The 16353-nt window shown below is 37.1% G+C and overlaps 1 protein-coding gene across 33 annotated transcripts in view; it reads left to right on the top strand.

Annotated features, from left to right (window-relative positions):
- SOX6 (SRY-box transcription factor 6) overlaps window positions 1-16353 on the top strand; it is a 482345-nt gene that overhangs the window by 135027 nt on the left and 330965 nt on the right. For 31 of the 33 annotated variants that reach the window (XM_083840231.1, XM_083840215.1, XM_083840214.1 and 28 more), the window contains one exon: window positions 11511-11754. In XM_083840231.1, coding sequence (XP_083696357.1) covers window positions 11511-11754 — 244 coding nt within the window. Of the gene's footprint in view, window positions 1-11510; window positions 11755-11802; window positions 15550-16353 lie in introns of those variants that run through there. The other 2 variants (XM_083840233.1, XM_083840232.1) reach the window with 2 other exon arrangements.

Raw genomic sequence — 16353 nt, 5'->3', positions numbered from 1 at the left:
AACAGTTTCATTTAATTAGGTCTTTGGTTCATGTGCTGGTTTTTGGTTTTCTTTGTATTTTGATAGTTGTGCTTCATGATGTTCTTTGGTGCACTCAGAAATATTAAAGTGGAACTTTGAGTGCTTGGAAATGTGGAGCAATTCAGAGCTTGGTCACTCTTCACCTTTACCCTTGTGACAGATTTCGCTTTGCATGTTTCCTTCTACTTGCTACAGATCAGGTGCTGTATGCCATAATCTTCCCTGAAAATTAGGTGATTGGGGGTCCTCAGTTATTGCAAATTATTTCTTCGTAACAATTTTGTGGCACTTTGCAGAGCTGACATCAGAAGACAGGGAAATTTTGTAACTTCCTTTGCAGTTGGTGCAGCTTCAGAGCACTGGAGGCAGAGACTGCACACTCTGCTTGCTCTCTCCAAGCTGAATGGGCATGCTGAGGGGGGTTTACCTGTGACAATTTTTAATGTTCTCTGCTTCTTGTCAGTGCCTGTCCAAATACTTTAATGAAGCCCTTAAAAAAAACAAAAAACAAAACACCACCAACAAAAAAGCTTCTTAGGGAAACTGCTCAATATTAAACTATGGTTATTTATTTATTTATTTTTTTACTAAATGGTCTTCTCTTTTTTTACTTTTTTTTTTTTTTTTTTTTAACCAGGATCTGAAATTTTGGGTCATGGTCTGAAATTTTGGGTAGACTTGTGTGGTGCCAGGAGTCAGACTCATTGATCCTTATGGGTCCCTTCCAACTTGGGATATTCTATGATTCTATGAAATAATGATGAAAATACTTCAAATTGTTAGTTCAGCATGTCATACTAAGAATGTGACTATGAATAATGATCTCTTAGTTTTATGTTTACCTGTTTGTTTGTTTTAGAAAGAAAAGGCAGTTAAAATCAATAGAGATTTCATCTGTGGACCTTGTGAAAGGATAGGACGTTCAAAGTCTCAATACATTGAACTTCAAATCATTTGAACTTCCTAATGGCAACTGATTAGCTTGAATAATAAAGGATGTAATATTTTGTTTTATTTTATTTGAAGCTTTAAACTGTTCCAATTATTTATCTTTTGTCTTTTCATACTGAAGTAAATTCACACAACAAAGCAGCATCCCACCTACTCTCTCTCACTAAAACTTTGGGCAGCCAAAGCAGTGGAGGGCTTGCAGGGAGAAAGAGAGAACTTGTCACGTTTCTGTTCTTGGCCACAATGCCTATCAGACATGGGTATTTCTGAAATATTTCCCGGGTAGTTTCAGCTAGACATGGTATCCCCTATAATCTTCTTCCAAACAATATGCTGCTTCAGCTACCTTGTCCTTTATCCCAGTAGTAGCTGCAGCTCACTGGTACATGAGGTGGTTCTCGTAGAGGGTCTGTAAATGCATTTTAGGGTTCCCATTGTGTGCATATCTGAGAGTCAAATTGTATAAGCCTTAGTTCAGAAGAACAAAGAAATACTGTGCACAATGCTGCCTTGTAAAAATCTGTTTGTAAGGACTCAATCAAAAATCACCACTTCTCAAAGCCGCAGAAAGGAAGCAGGGCATTTTGACTAGTTTTATTTTATCTGATCAAAATGCCTGTCCCTTCAAAATTTTCACTGGTCTCTGCTACCTTTCTCCTTTCCTCCATTCCCACTGACCCATACCCTGATCCTTGCTCCTGTATTTGCCATGTAGCCCCTTGCAAACAGTGCCACAATTAGGAGTGTCAGCTAGGGTGTTACCCTAGAAGAGAAATGGAAGAGAAGGTGTGGTGTTGTAAAGTGCGGTGTAGTGCACAATGGTAAGGAGCGATGGCCAAAGCCCTGCTCAGGTTTTAGCTGGAAAGCCCAGCCCTTTGGTACTGATGGGCCAAGAGCCTTACAGCAGCTGAGCTCCTGAGGACACAATGCTTGTGACCAGATGTAGGAGGTGCTCCCAGTTGCATGGAGCCCGTGCCTTATATTTGAGCAGTCACTGTGCCTTCGTTACCCACAAGGGTTAGGATTACATCTGGTGCTGATGCAGTTAGGCAGGGTGGAAAAAAGCTGCTTGTCCCTCACTGCCATTCTTGAGTATTCCTTCAGAGAAAAAACAACGTCTGACCTGGAGTGTTGGCTTTGTGCATTTTACTTTTCTCTGTTCTTTTGTAACTACTCCAGTGCTGGTGGAACTTCAAGAAGTATGAGAAGGTGATGTGCATTTGCATCAATAAATGTACGGAACTTTGTGTATATGCTCCCAGTGACTGGAATATTGATACAGAAAAATACAATCCAAGATATCACTCTGTAATGCAAGTTTTTTCAATGAGAATTTAAGTTTGATTTCATTTCCATGATCCAGATGGCATTATTTTTCAAGTATATATCTTGTATATACCTTGGACACTCTTTTATATTTTATAGGATGCCCAGAGCTACTGTAGACATAAAACACAGTTTCTGGTTATGAGATCTCTGCATTACCAAAATGTAAATTTCACTCCTGAATATGTAGGCCACTTGCTGAATAACCTAAAGAAATCTGTGGTGGAAATGCTAGTTCTTGTGTATTCAGATTACCCCCTTCAAAACTTTTCCTTGGGTTTTAATATCCTGAGAGTCACAGTTCTGAGGCAGTCTGCAGCTCAAACTTCAGTTTCAGTTCTTAGGGTGAAGTCATTTAAATAAATAAATAAAAGTGGCATGTCATTTATTGTTTGTGCCAAAGTACGCCATGTGCCAATTGGGATTAACTTTTATGAACCCCCATATGTGTGAGCTTATAATCATGGTGCAGCTACACGCTTATCCACAGTATCTGCAATGACACTTGCAGTACTTGAAATGTGCACAGGTACCATCCTAGCACTGCTCTGACCCACGTTTATTTTTAGTATGTCATGAATCACCTTCCTTAGCTGTTTTTCTTTTCCACTTAATGAAAGGCATATAAATCTTATTGCCAAATAACCTTAGGATATTTGATAGTAAAAATAAAATCCCTCCTACTTTTCTTTGTGAATAGCCAGATGGATGTGTTTACCCTTTAGAGAAATTTAGACTTGATATTTTTGTTACGTTTTGTTTTCTTCCTGGTAATTATGTTGGCACTTTGCTGATCCCTGGTTGTGCATTATTACAATGGAAGGTGACAATTTGATTGTCTTCAGTTGGAGAAACAAGTAATTTTGTATTCACCAAGCTGTCAGGTAACACTACCTCGCAGTACTAAGAGCTCCTGGCAATGTGGTTTGGCACCTATGTTTAACTGCTTTGATGCTTGCGTAACCTCTACTGAATCAGAAATAGTTTGCCTGCTAGAAATGTTTTTAGGCTTGTAGTGTAAGGTTTTGATTAAAAAGACAATCCGTAACTGAACTGCAGAGCCATTGTTTCGTGTTATGTGGAGATGCTAATTAGGTGGTTTAGTGCAACTGGTTACAGGTGAGGCTGAAACTGAGACCCTGCTCTGCGGCATGCCGAGGTGCTCTGTTTGGCAGAGGAACTAGCATCAAGAAGTGCTGACTTAGATCAGGTGTCTCACTTATGCTGAGCTGTGCGGAGAAATGGCATGTGACCTGTTGTTTTCGCACCTGTAGCATTGTAAATTTAGCGTGAGTTAATGAGTTACATCACGTGGCATCTTGAAAACAAACTGGAGGAGGACAAAATGTAATAACACTGTGTTTTAGCGGTGGAGTTGGTATCTCACAGAACACTGCAAGGATTTAATGAACCTTTCAGGACCTCCTTGCCCACCAGGTTGAAGTCTGGTCAAGAGGATTTTGAGTTAGTAGAACAAGTTCTAACTGGCTTTATTAGGGAAAAAATACATCTATTCTAGTCTTCTGGATACACTCTAAGCTCAAAGTCTAAACATGCTAAAATAAATTCTTCTTAGTATTTTTAGGCATCCTTTATCAAAACCATTTATATAATCATTCAGTTAAACAATTAAGTCATTCTATTCCATAAAAATATGTGAACTAATGCTTATATATAGCAACCATTGTTTTTTAATTTTATTGTTAATGATTGCTTTTATTTATATTGTATTTTCTGTTTCTTGCTGCCTAAAACAACAAATCCTAGTAAATTGCTGATGGATAAATTCTTGGCATGTTCCCTCTTGTTCCCATAGTTGTTGGTAAAGATAGCTGGAAGTCAGTAAGGCCTTTTTTCTTTTTCTTTTTCTTTTTCCAACAGTAAGAAATTGGATAGCCAAAGACACATGGTGTAGTCATAGGACTTTAAAGGCAGTCGTCACTGAGAGGCTAATACCAGCCAATTAAACAGAGGTGGTTACGTGATGTAACATTATCAGGAGAAACAATTCATGAGTCAAAGCATTCCAGGGCATATGAGCTCCAGTCCAAAGAACAGTCTCAAGCTGTTTAAATAAAGTGACAGCAATATTGTCAGCTAAATATAAACTATAGAAAATATTAACTTCAGTGACTGGAGATGAGCACAGCCCAGGTGCTAAGTGATTATTCTTTCACTGCCCTTTACTACATTCAGTGTGAGTTCACCTTTGGCATGTTTAGTGAGAACTTCTGGCAGTGAGTAGAGAGAATGGAACAGTTAACCTACTAGAAAGGTAGGTTTATTTTTAGTATCTTATGACTCCATGTAAACAGTTTGGATTTTCACTGAAAAGTCATCAGGGGCTGCAAAGCTGTTTTGCTGCATCCTTTTTCATGTTTTCAGCAACTGGATGAATAGTTAGGAACTGGTTCCCTAACCCTAATATTTTATTGTGGCTGCATAACTGCAGAAACTTGCTTTAATGGTAGAATGTAAGAGAAAGGCTTTCCAAAAAAGTTCCAGGGAGCTGTTTAGCTCTCACATTGTTTGTGAGAAGAAATACCATGAAACATTGGTATTGTGAGCTCTGTGTGCTTTAAGGAAGTTTGAACCTGATGTCTAACTTTATGATTTGGATTCATATCTATTAACAGAAGCGTAATTTGTCTGGTTTGGAAAACCAAATGCAAGAATAGCTGTGTGTATATCTTGAAAGCCGTGGGTGTATTGGTTAGCTTGATGCTTATCTCAGCTAGAGATTTGGGTGCCCAGTTAACATATTGCTGTCATGTCTTTATCATATTTGCTTCCATTTTCTCATCCTTCTGTTTCCAAGCTGATTCCTAGAATAATGTTTCTTATGACTACCTTAAACTCTCTAACACTGAAGCATTGTATATGAAAGATACGCAACTAATCCTTGCAGTGTTCCAGCGAAATGAAGCCTAGAAAGAGCTGGAGGGAGATGAGATGACTTGCCTAAGGCTTTGCTGTGACTCCAAACCAGGAACAGAAATTGGGAGGCTTTTTTTCCCATTGCCGTGTTGTCAGTTCATGCAAATTTTGTCTGCAGGGATTCATGTAAGGATATAGGGCCCCGGGAGAATGGAATCTTTTACTAGCTATTCGTTTTCTGTTACTAAAGCGCCTTGAAATCAGATATGAGATTTCATAATTTTAGGAAATAACTGTTTATTCTAAAATGGCAGACAGATTACAGCATTAGATTTACAGTGCATTATGTTACTGAGTTATGTCTACGTAACATTGTTTTCTAGAGGCCAAGCTACAAAATCTTTGGCTACTGGCAAAGCATTTTCATTTTTCTTTAAGTCAATCTGAACACTACTGTAACTGCTATCTTTATACAACAAAAGCAAAGCTCAGTTTTCCCAAATGTTTCAACTATGATAAACTGATACTCAGCTAGAAGTAAATTGTTCCAACAACTTGTATGCAACTGTCAGTTTGCCCCATGCTACATCAGCCCCGTACTTGTATAGATGAACATCCACTGTGAAATAGATCGCCTAAAGGATGCTCCATGAGTACACACTTGAGTATCAGAAGGGGTCTGAGGATCCATGAAAAAAATAGAGCCACCGAGTGATGAGCTGTGCCATGTGTCAAAGAGGAGGATGCGTGAGTAGTGCAGGCAAAGAGTATACAGGCCATTTATTTTATCACAAATCTGAGTGCTGACTTGTAGGGGAGGGTTCTGTAAGTCATGTTTAATATTGTGATAGAAGCATGCACATTGGTTTCTCTTTGAGAAGAAGGTGGGGGTGGGAGAAGATGCTGGGACTAGTTTTTACTTTTCATGAACTCCAGGTTAGCATAAAAGTTAAGAAGAAAGTATTTAAAAGGTCATAAGTACGCCTAAAAATGGTTTCTCTTAATTTATTTAGTTCTGGAGTCACCAAAGCACTTAGACATGTGCTTAACTTTTTGAAACAGAGTAGTCCAATTTGAAATTAGGGGACTGCTTGCATACTTACAGTTAATCATGCACTTAAGTATTTTAATCTGGCACTTTGGGGAGAAGGAATGGAGACTGTTCATAAAAGCTCTGTAAGCGAATGTATTTCTAATCTAATCTGATTCCAATCTACTGTTGGAGCTGTAGACCTGGGTTACATCTATACTGCAGTCACTAAAGCAGGATGAATTAGTCCATCTGAGTAGCATGCTACTGTAGTTGGAGTGCTATCAGAAACGAGCTTGTTTAAAATTAGTTTGGATATCTCAGCATTACAAAGTAGTCATTTATGTGGCTGCAGTGTAGACATGCCTTTAGGTTTATGAATGCTTTGAGAGGGTGGAGCAGAGCAGGAGTTAGTCTCTGGCCAACTACAAGTCTGCTTTGCCATATATCTCGCTGTTACTGCTTAGTTTATATGCTTTTGAAGTACTGACTGGGCTACCACATTGTTGTTATCTGTGCTAATGCTTTGTGGCTTGATTCTGAAATGTCTAGCAGCTGAAACTCTGGGCCTAGCCATAATTTCCCATGTAACATTTAATCATTTGGGCAGTAAGCAGGGATGGGAGATTTTAGGCTATGGAAGCCTTTCATGTCAGGAGTATCATCTAATTGTTTTGAAAAAGAAGGGATACGTTGTCTGAAGAACTGTAAACCAAAGAAAAACCTTAGACAAGAAAAAGTATAATTATTTGCATTTAGGAAGGTATAGCATACGTTGTCTGTAGGAAAAAGGAAGGCTGATGTTTTGAAAATCTGACTGGCGGTCTTCATTGGAGCACAGACAATTTCTTCTCTCGATTAATGTAAAAAAATCACATATATGTACAGAATGTAGCTGTTTGTGATCATGATTAGTTTTATATAGGTAAAGCTCTTAGCACTTCAGTTTTGGCTTTACTACCTTGACATTGAGGCTGACTGAAAATGGGGCCCAATTCCTTAGCTTTACTGAGATTTTGGTAAAAGATCCCATTCTTTTTCAATTTTGAGTTCAAAATGAAATACAATTTATTCTAGTTTTGGAAAATCTAAGTGCAGATTTCTTTAATTCTCAAAGTTGAGTACATGAAAGGACTCCAGATAATGAGGGCCTTTTTCAACCTCTTTTTTCATACCCATTAGGTATATTTTCTACCTTTAGTGATTGCTGTGTTCAGCTAATCTACCAATTTAACCAAAGCAACAATTTCACAATGTAGTTTTCATTCTGATTGTGTGCTGTGTAATCAATATACTGATATAATGTGAGTGTAATTTCCTCTCTTATTTTATCTCCACTGCACAGTATTATAAATAAACAGCTAAAAAAGAAAAAAGAAAGAAAAGCACCAAACAAATCTGTTGCATCTTCTTTTAAGATTGTACCACTGTAGACACTTGTTCTAGTAAAGTAGAATTGGACCCACTTGATTGCATTTAAATTTTTCATGCTTCAGCAGTTTGTCTGGGAGCACAGTAAAGAAAACCCCCCGAGCGAGGATAGTTTAGAATAATAGAACTTGATTTTGTGTATTATAGCGGCACCATTTGTGCTGCTGTAGTTAGGGTTGTGTCAGCACTTCCATTATAAACCCCTGTTTGCAGGGGTTATAACTAGGGAGATATTTTTTATCAGAAACTTTTTTTTTAAAAAAAATCATTCGAGTGAATTTAATTGATAATAGGAGAAAAAATATAATGGAAATATGTGAATTTCAGATACCTTCTACAAGCCTTATTTATCATTAATATTGTTTTCTTTTTTTCCTTGTGAGGGATTTAGAAAATTCATTTTGAATATTTTAAATGTAAAATAGTGAAGTCATTATGGCTTAAAATTTGAATGCTGTTTGTACTTGTGTTTTAACATGAAAATGTTTTAACACAATGACCTGTTTTGTGGTTTGCCATTATCATAAACTACTAAAATGGGCCAGATCTTTCTCCCTTAAATTTGATAAGGCCTTGGAGTTATTGGCTGAATTCTGTGTTTGGACCTGATGGACTTCCATGGACAGAATTCTATTTAAGAAAAAGCAAGTACATGAAGAGTAAAACCCTGCACAAAGTCATTGACTGGATAACACCCACTCATAGAGTTTATACTTAACTCTGTTTAACTGGTTATAAATCCCAGCATAATCAATATTTGGGGCATAACTTGGGGCCACCGGAATACCCGTACACATGAAGTGTATTGATTTAGTTAATGATCACGCTCGGAAAAGCAGGTGGAAGCCTTAATCTAGCAGGGTCCTGCATCCCTAGTGTTTAAATCTAGCAGCCAAAAGCCTGAAAGGAGCCATGGGCTGCTGACCTCTGGCCATGATTAGTGCACTAGATCCTGCAGTTTTAACAAATGCATGGGCAGAAATGGAGGAGCAGCATACCTCTGAAAATTGTGTGATGGAGGCAGAGAGTGCCTGGGAGGCCTGCCTGAGCTTGTCTCTTTTTGCAGGCTCCAGAACTACAGGTAAACAAGTAAATCACAGCATGAAAATGGGTCTGGCCATAAGGCAGCAGTGAAGGAGAGGGCTTGTAGGAGCTCAGAAGCACCTGAAGCCAGCTCTTTACCTGTTCGGCTATCCTAGCGCAGAAAAAAGTTGCAGCCCACGGCTTGAGAGTAGTAGTGACTGTGACTTTGTTAGTATAATTTTATTTTTAAGGTTAAGAGATTCCCCTTTTCTAGATGTAATCAAATTAAAGAAGAGAACACGAATACAGCTTTGTATTTATATGTGTTTAAAACATCATGAAGAAGAGTGAAGTCTGTTAGTGCACGTGGCAGAGGAAAGGTGCTTCCACTCGAGCGCATTGCCAGCAGATAGCTTTACTGAACGGTCACTTGAGGAAATACCAAAAGCTTGTTTATGAAATAGAGGTGAAGCCTTTCTAGACTAATTATATTCAGCATGTAATTTCTAAACTTCAGTCTGAATTTTGATTTTCAATTAACATTCTCAATTTGAAGATAATTTTCTATTTAATGTAATTGCAGGAAATAATTTATTGGCTGATTAAGACTGAGGGCCCAGCCTTCCTTAAGAAAACAGTCCCTAACAAACCAGCCTTTAAAGCCAACTCGTAGCTTTGGACAGATTCCGCCTATTTTTGCAGCTGCAGAGTTGTGTTTAATTAGGATTGTGCACTATTATTCATTGGTGCAGTTTGTAGTTGAAATTATTCTTAAGAGACATTTTCATTCCGAGTTTTGTGTCATGATTAATTTATGGCAAAGAAACAGCCATAGCTATTGCTTTTTGCAGAAGCTTGTTTGGTTTGATGCAGGAATGAGATCTGTTGAGGAGGTGAAAGCAAGGAAAATCCTTTATTGTGTCTTTCAGTTTTAATGGCTAGTTTTCAAATTGCATAGAGCATGGTACAATCACATATATTTTCATGTGAGTGATTATATTAACATGACTATTTTAATGAGAAAAAGGAAAGTAAACCTTTTATTTTATCTTGGATCACAGCAATTATGAACCAAAACCTTTTGAAGTACATGCAGCAATGCCGGCTTCTGAACTCTTGGCATGTTCTCTGCAGCATCAACATGAATTCTTTAGTGTAGTAAGAATGTAATACACGGTTTAAATTCCTCAGTTCTGCTTATTGGCAACATTAATATTAGACTCCCACTTACACTTAGACTCCCCTAAAGAAAATGCAAACCTTTTTCCCCAACCAGTGTCAAGTGTAAGAGGCAGGATTATCTCTATTTACAGAATAGTTATTCTAAATAGGCATCAGTGTTTTAATATGTTTCAAAGCACTTCAAAGCTTGTAATACTTTTATATAGAACTGTACATAATTAGATTAGCAGATCCTATATTAATTTTTTTTTTTCACTGTAGGATACTAAATCTGAGCTCCCTCATTAATTGTGAGAAATTTAGCATTAGCTGTTAAATCCTATGTGAAACACGGGCTGCTACATAAAAACTACTGTTTAAATTGGAATTAACTTAATTATTTTTCTTTGCACTTGATATTTCCTTCACTGTAATATTCATGAAAGCATGTGACAGATTTGTAAATTTAACTGTTAGTCTCAGATTTCCAGACCCTTTAATCAGTATTTATTTGTCTGTAGAAACAGTACTAGCAAGTTAATGATTTGCTAATTTGAAAAATGCTCATGTGGTTTCCTATGTTAACTGATTTGTGCATTTTTAAAGAAATGGTATGAAATCAATTATTGTTAAAAAGCAATTAAGGTGAAGATCTTATTCCTTGGTTTCTCAGCAATTTCAGCGTCAAGGATATTCTAAAGTTACTAAAAACTGGGAAAAGAGCTAATATATTTTAGCTGTCTACTTTTGGGTTTATTAATGACAGTTTTAACAGTTGCAGTTAATCTTATTAGAAATTTTCAACAAAGTGTTTTCAGAGTTTGAGTAAAGTCAATTATATTTTCATATAACCAACTGTGGTGAAAGCTGTGTTTGCCCCTGAAATGGTAGTAAGAGGCCATTATTAGGAAGAGACATTTAACATAAATCAATGCATTTATTCATTACACTTTTAAGTCATTTAAAGTAATTTGTTGAGATATATCCTGTACTCAGTGCCTAATATGAAATGAAATATAGTATTTCAGATTTTTAGTTCAAAATGTAAAAGATTAATCACTTATCCATTCAATAAACCATTCCATTTTAGAACACTTTCCACATGAACATCTCAAAACACTTTTGAGAGTAAAGTAAAACTGGATAAAATTTTAAACACGTTAAGGGCAGATACAACTTTAAACAAACGGGAAAAGGACTTGTTTTGAAGAATTCCAAATGGATTTAAAAATTCTCATCTCTGCAGAAAACAATTCCTGCTTGCAAGGAGTGAGGTTAGAAAAGCATGTGGGACCCTCTCGTCCAAACATTTGCTTATTACCTTCAGATTACTTACGGGAGTAAGAGTTTAAGGACTTGAACTCTTATGGTAAATCAACATGAAAATTACAATAAAATCACTATTTTGTTTTCCTGACTGGAGAAAATTATATTGTTAGATAAGCTGAAGTGAATAGAATGACATCCCATAACATAACCATGACATAGACTTGACATCAGTGAAAACTTTATCTCAGTATTTTGTATCCGGATCCTCCAAACCATACCTTAGAGCATTTTCCTTGACTGCAAAAAGATTAACTTTAACTGCAAGTGTGCCTGCTATCTGTTGTATTTAGAGGACTGTTTGAGCTTGATTTTTTAATTTAAAATTGATGTTTTCTTTTTGTCTCCTTTTCTTGTTTTGTAGAAGAATGTCTTCCAAGCAGGCTACCTCTCCATTTGCATGTGCAGCTGATGGAGAGGAAACAATGACCCAGGACTTAGCATCACGAGACAAGGAAGAGGGCAACAGTGATCAGCATGCGACCTCTCATCTGCCTCTACATAATGTAATGCACAACAAACCTCACTCTGAGGAGCTACCAACTCTAGTCACAACCATCCAACAAGATCCTGAGTGGGATGGGGTCATCTCAGCCCAACACAGAATGGTGAGTTTCGCAGTTCTCATAGCAGCTTTCAAAATTAGTATTGTGAAAGACTGTTCACTTCCATACTTCCATTTTGAAAGACATGTTCAGTACAATCTGTCAAGGGTGTGAAGCTTTTTAAATGTTAAAGTGTCAGCGTTAGCAATAGATCAACATCAATATGGTGTAATTGTAAATTACAACTGTATAATCTTGTTAAGTATACAGGTCTATATGAATGAGGTCATTTGATGAGTTCACCTTCGGAAAGGAAATGCATCTATTTATCATGTTTTCATTCAGACCTTGATTTATGTCATAACCTCTCTAGGTCATATATTCAAGCATTAATTTCTGACAGGGGGATGTAGCTCACAACTGTTTGTCATCTGCAAAGTGTCATTGTGAAGAAAGAAACTTTAATGTCTTTTTTTTTTTTTTCACTTGTCTCTCAGAAATGGAATTCACCAAGTTTAGAATATTATAGCTTCACACTACAACAAAGAAGATGGCATTTTAGGTGACACAAACATCTTGCTGTATTTATTAGAAATTATAACTTTTTGTGAAGGAAAAACGTTTGAGTAACTATGTCATGCTCTTCTACTCCAGATCATCAGTTCGTATATAAGTGACATTACAGGCAATATCCTGATCATTCTTATTCTCTTCAGTAGCCTAGTTAGAATTATTTTGCAGTTGTAATTCTGTCCCTACGCATCCCCAAAACTCTGCAATATATGAGCAGACTGAATAAAGACTGAATGGGCATAGCATCTCAGTCAATTTATTTTCCTTGAACATGTTCCTGAGGAACAGAATTAAGGTACGTGCAGCACCCAAGTGTTCTGTAAATATAGAACATTGTATTTCTAGGGTAGCCATAAAGTGACTTTCACAGACATTAAATTCACACAGTTAGTTTAAAAGGAATACCCTACCTTTTCATAAAATTTCATTTTTTTCTTTTTTCTTTTTTTTTTTAATTAAATATTTATGAACAGAATTTTTTGAGGAAGTCTTTTTTTTTTTTTTTTTTTTTGCCACTGCAAATCAGCAGCTATCAAGGTTAAAAGAATAACAATTGTCGAGTTTTTTTTGGCAGCTCTAACAATAATGACCTTATTTCAAATTGGGCTAGAAATCATAATCCATATGCATTAATCAACATAGAGGCTGGGATTCTTCGTGCTTATTGTGATGCTTAGAATTCAAGTGCTAATTAAATAATAGCACTTGAATAATATATATTCTGTTAATACAATTTTCTTTCCCAAAATCCAACTGACTCAGAATATTAGACCAAACTAGATGCTAGTAGAATGCTACCTAATTTTAGTGTGCATTTTAACCTAGTTCAGCACTTCCTGCAAGGCCTAAAATATTCCTGTGTATGTGGGCTACTGTTATGAAGAATGAAAAATTCCTTTTAAATTTCAACCATACAAATTGCTCTAAAGATGAATGATTATAGATTAGTAATTTGGCAAGGTAGGTTCTAAGTTGTACATAGGCTTCTATGCAGAATTCTCAAATGGAACCTCATTTGGATGCCCAAGTCATGCAATAATACGCACATCAGAATAATTCTAACCTGCTTCTATTTATCAGGAGAGCAACCAGGGTGTAGAACAGAAAGGGTTGAACAGATCTGTTGGTGAAAAAACAAATCCGTGAATCCATCAGCCACCTTCCTATTCATTCAATGAAGCATATGCTCTCTGGGAATTTCCGTCTTAGGACACCAATGCCATTGATGAAGTGACTCTTTTTCCCAGAGAGAAAGGAGTTCCTAACCTCTGGGAGTCCCTCAAAGCATTTATTTTTGATTCAGGCTGTTCCTTGGACCTGGAATAATACTTAAGCCAAAATAATAGAAACTTGTGTAGTGTGATCATTTGTACCCGTTGGCATTGCTCAAAAGTGAGCTTATGCTTACAGCACCAGAGTGCAATCTCTGTTTTCCTTCTTAATGCTGCACTACCATGCCAACGCTTGCTGTACCTCTGGACAGGCATGAATCAATACCCAGCTTATTGTGTTTCAGAACAGGTGCATAAACTTTGCTTGAGTGACTTAGCACTCTGTTTTTCCTCCCTCCTTTTTTCAGTGAATACTCCATCATATATGTAGATGAATGTCCTGAAAATCATTAGGAGTTTCCACATTTCCCTTGGGTCAAATCTGGTGGTGAATGTATGTCATCCTTATTTAGGTAGCTCTCAGCTAAACCAAACAGATATATTTTTTTCTTTTTTCTTTCGCCCTGCTTAAAAGCTGGGTATAATTTACAAGGTTTGGCTAGAAGTGAAAACTGAAGTTCTCAGGCACGCTATTTAGTTGTACTTAAAATAAATCTAAAATGTACAGATCAAGGTCCTAGTGTGTTTACAATTTAGGTAAGATAGAAGACTAGTTAGATCACTACTGTGACGTGGTATAAAAATATTTTTTCTTCTTGAGGGACTGTCATTTAGGTAACTTGTTAGATTTTTTTTTCCTTACTTATGTCCTTTATGAGAAATCCTTTAAGCCTCAATTAATTGTGTAAAGTTTCTCTGAAACACCTTAGTCTCCAAGCAGGCACCGTTACTGCTAGGAAAAAACTCAGAGGTGCCTGCAATTTTCCTGATGAAGGCAATTTTGTACTCCTTTAAGGGAGGATAGGAGGTTTCTTTCCAGAAAAGCAAATTCCAGAAGGTGGGTCGGACCATTTTGAGATAGGTGCTGTAGTAGTGATCACTTTTCTGCTTAATAAAACCAAACTCCCAGAAGGTAAGTGCTTTCTGACCTTTCACAGACGGATCCTTCCAAAGCAGATTTGAAGAAGCACCTGCTCCTACCACTTACACTGGAAGTAAAGGCAGTAGTGCTGTCGTTAAAATGTATCAGTAATGTGTATTGTCTAGTTATAAGATAGTAAACTCTCAGAATGCTGTGTCGACATATGGGGAGGGAAAAAGTTCTCTTTCGTGTGGTACCTAATTAAGGGCACAGTCCTGCATCCTTTGTGCCCTTAAAATTACTAAGGAGGTCACTGGAATTTGTGAGAACATGCAGTATGCATTGTAGCATGCTGCAAGGGCTGTAGAGATACTAGGTGGAAAAAAATACTGTAATAGGGCAACCTGAAAAATATTACTGAGATTTTTTTCCAACACTTATCATATGCAGCACTTTCTGTAATGTAAGATACCTTTAAACTACATTGTGTATTATGATAAAAAAAAAAAGCGCACTGGCTAGAAATGTTTTCAAACTTTCACTCCCTTTTGATATCAGGCATTGCTTTCCACTGAGTCCTTTGTGTATTCTGAATGTCTGGAAGCCAAAATATTTTGTTTTAACTCCCACTCTATAGTATTTCCCAGCTGTGTACTTATATGGTGTAATAAAAGGATTTAACAAATGGGAAATAGCAGCTGCATTTGGAAATTCCCTTTGTGCTCCCTTTTCATTTGACAGATTCAGCAATGTGTAACAACTGTAACGTCAGACCTGTAATGACTTACACTGCGAGTATCGTATCACCAGCCAATTTGTCGTTACAGTGGGGAGAAAAAACAGCCGAAAGATTTGGGCCTGTAATTTCATATTGCTGAGCTGAAAGGTTTATATGTATATTTCTAACTATAACTTAATATAAAAGTACCTGGACATACGGGTGGTTATTGCTGCCTGTAGATCTGCTAGAAAATAAATGCTGTTTAAGGTTAAAGACGTATCATTTTTTTTTTCTGCAGTAAACTGTAGGGAAGAGGGCAAAGTGGTACCAAGATAACAGGGAGGAAACTCTGCTGTCTTCTCCCGTGGACAGTGAGTAGCCTGCAGGAAATGCAGCCAAACTTTATGAACTGTATCCAAAAGCTGTCTCTCTTGGGGGAACAGTCTGAGAGAGGATGAGAATGGAAAGCCAACAGAACTTATTTTTGCTAATTTTAATAGTAACTGAATTGTTGTGTCCTAATAATGTTTATTGGTAGTTATGTAAAGAAATAGAGAATCGTAATTTGTCCTCTATTCACTGGAGAACTAGGAATGGTTCCCATCTTCTTACAGAGCCCTGCACAGTTTGTGAGGTAAATTATAAAGTTATTTTTTATTTTTTATTTTTATTTTTTGCTCTAAATTATTGGGAGAAAGCAGTGCTAACACCAAGCTGCAAAATTAGATGGACAATCGATTTAATCCACTTTGAAGAACAGGGTGGTGTGTTGCCATGGTTGTAAAGGCTAGTTGTGAGCCTTCTTTTGAACAATGAATTTAAGCAGCTTTAACCTAGTGAAATCTCGAATTTTCCTCCAAATTACTTTTTTTTTTTTTTTTTTCCTCCTGAAACAGTAAAAAGAAGAGAGGCAAATTCCGTTCCCATCCCTGATCCCACTATAACAACCTGGTAACAGGCAGAATTGCAGAAGAACTCACAGGGCCTGGGAGGATCATTGTATGTGAGCAATGGATGCCCTTTTCTTTTCTCACCAGTGTGCCTCCCCTGCCCACCACCACAGGCTGTAGATAGACAGTGTGTGCATGCACAGACTGAAGGCATCCACAGCTTTTTGCTCTACCATTACATGAAGTGATGCAGTGAGAGACTGTTAAGAGGAACCATCTGCAGGT

This window comes from Anser anser, assembly GCF_964211835.1.
Source record: "Anser anser genome assembly, chromosome: 5".
Classification (NCBI taxonomy): domain Eukaryota; kingdom Metazoa; phylum Chordata; class Aves; order Anseriformes; family Anatidae; genus Anser; species Anser anser.
This window is presented reverse-complemented; position numbering and strand designations above follow the sequence as displayed.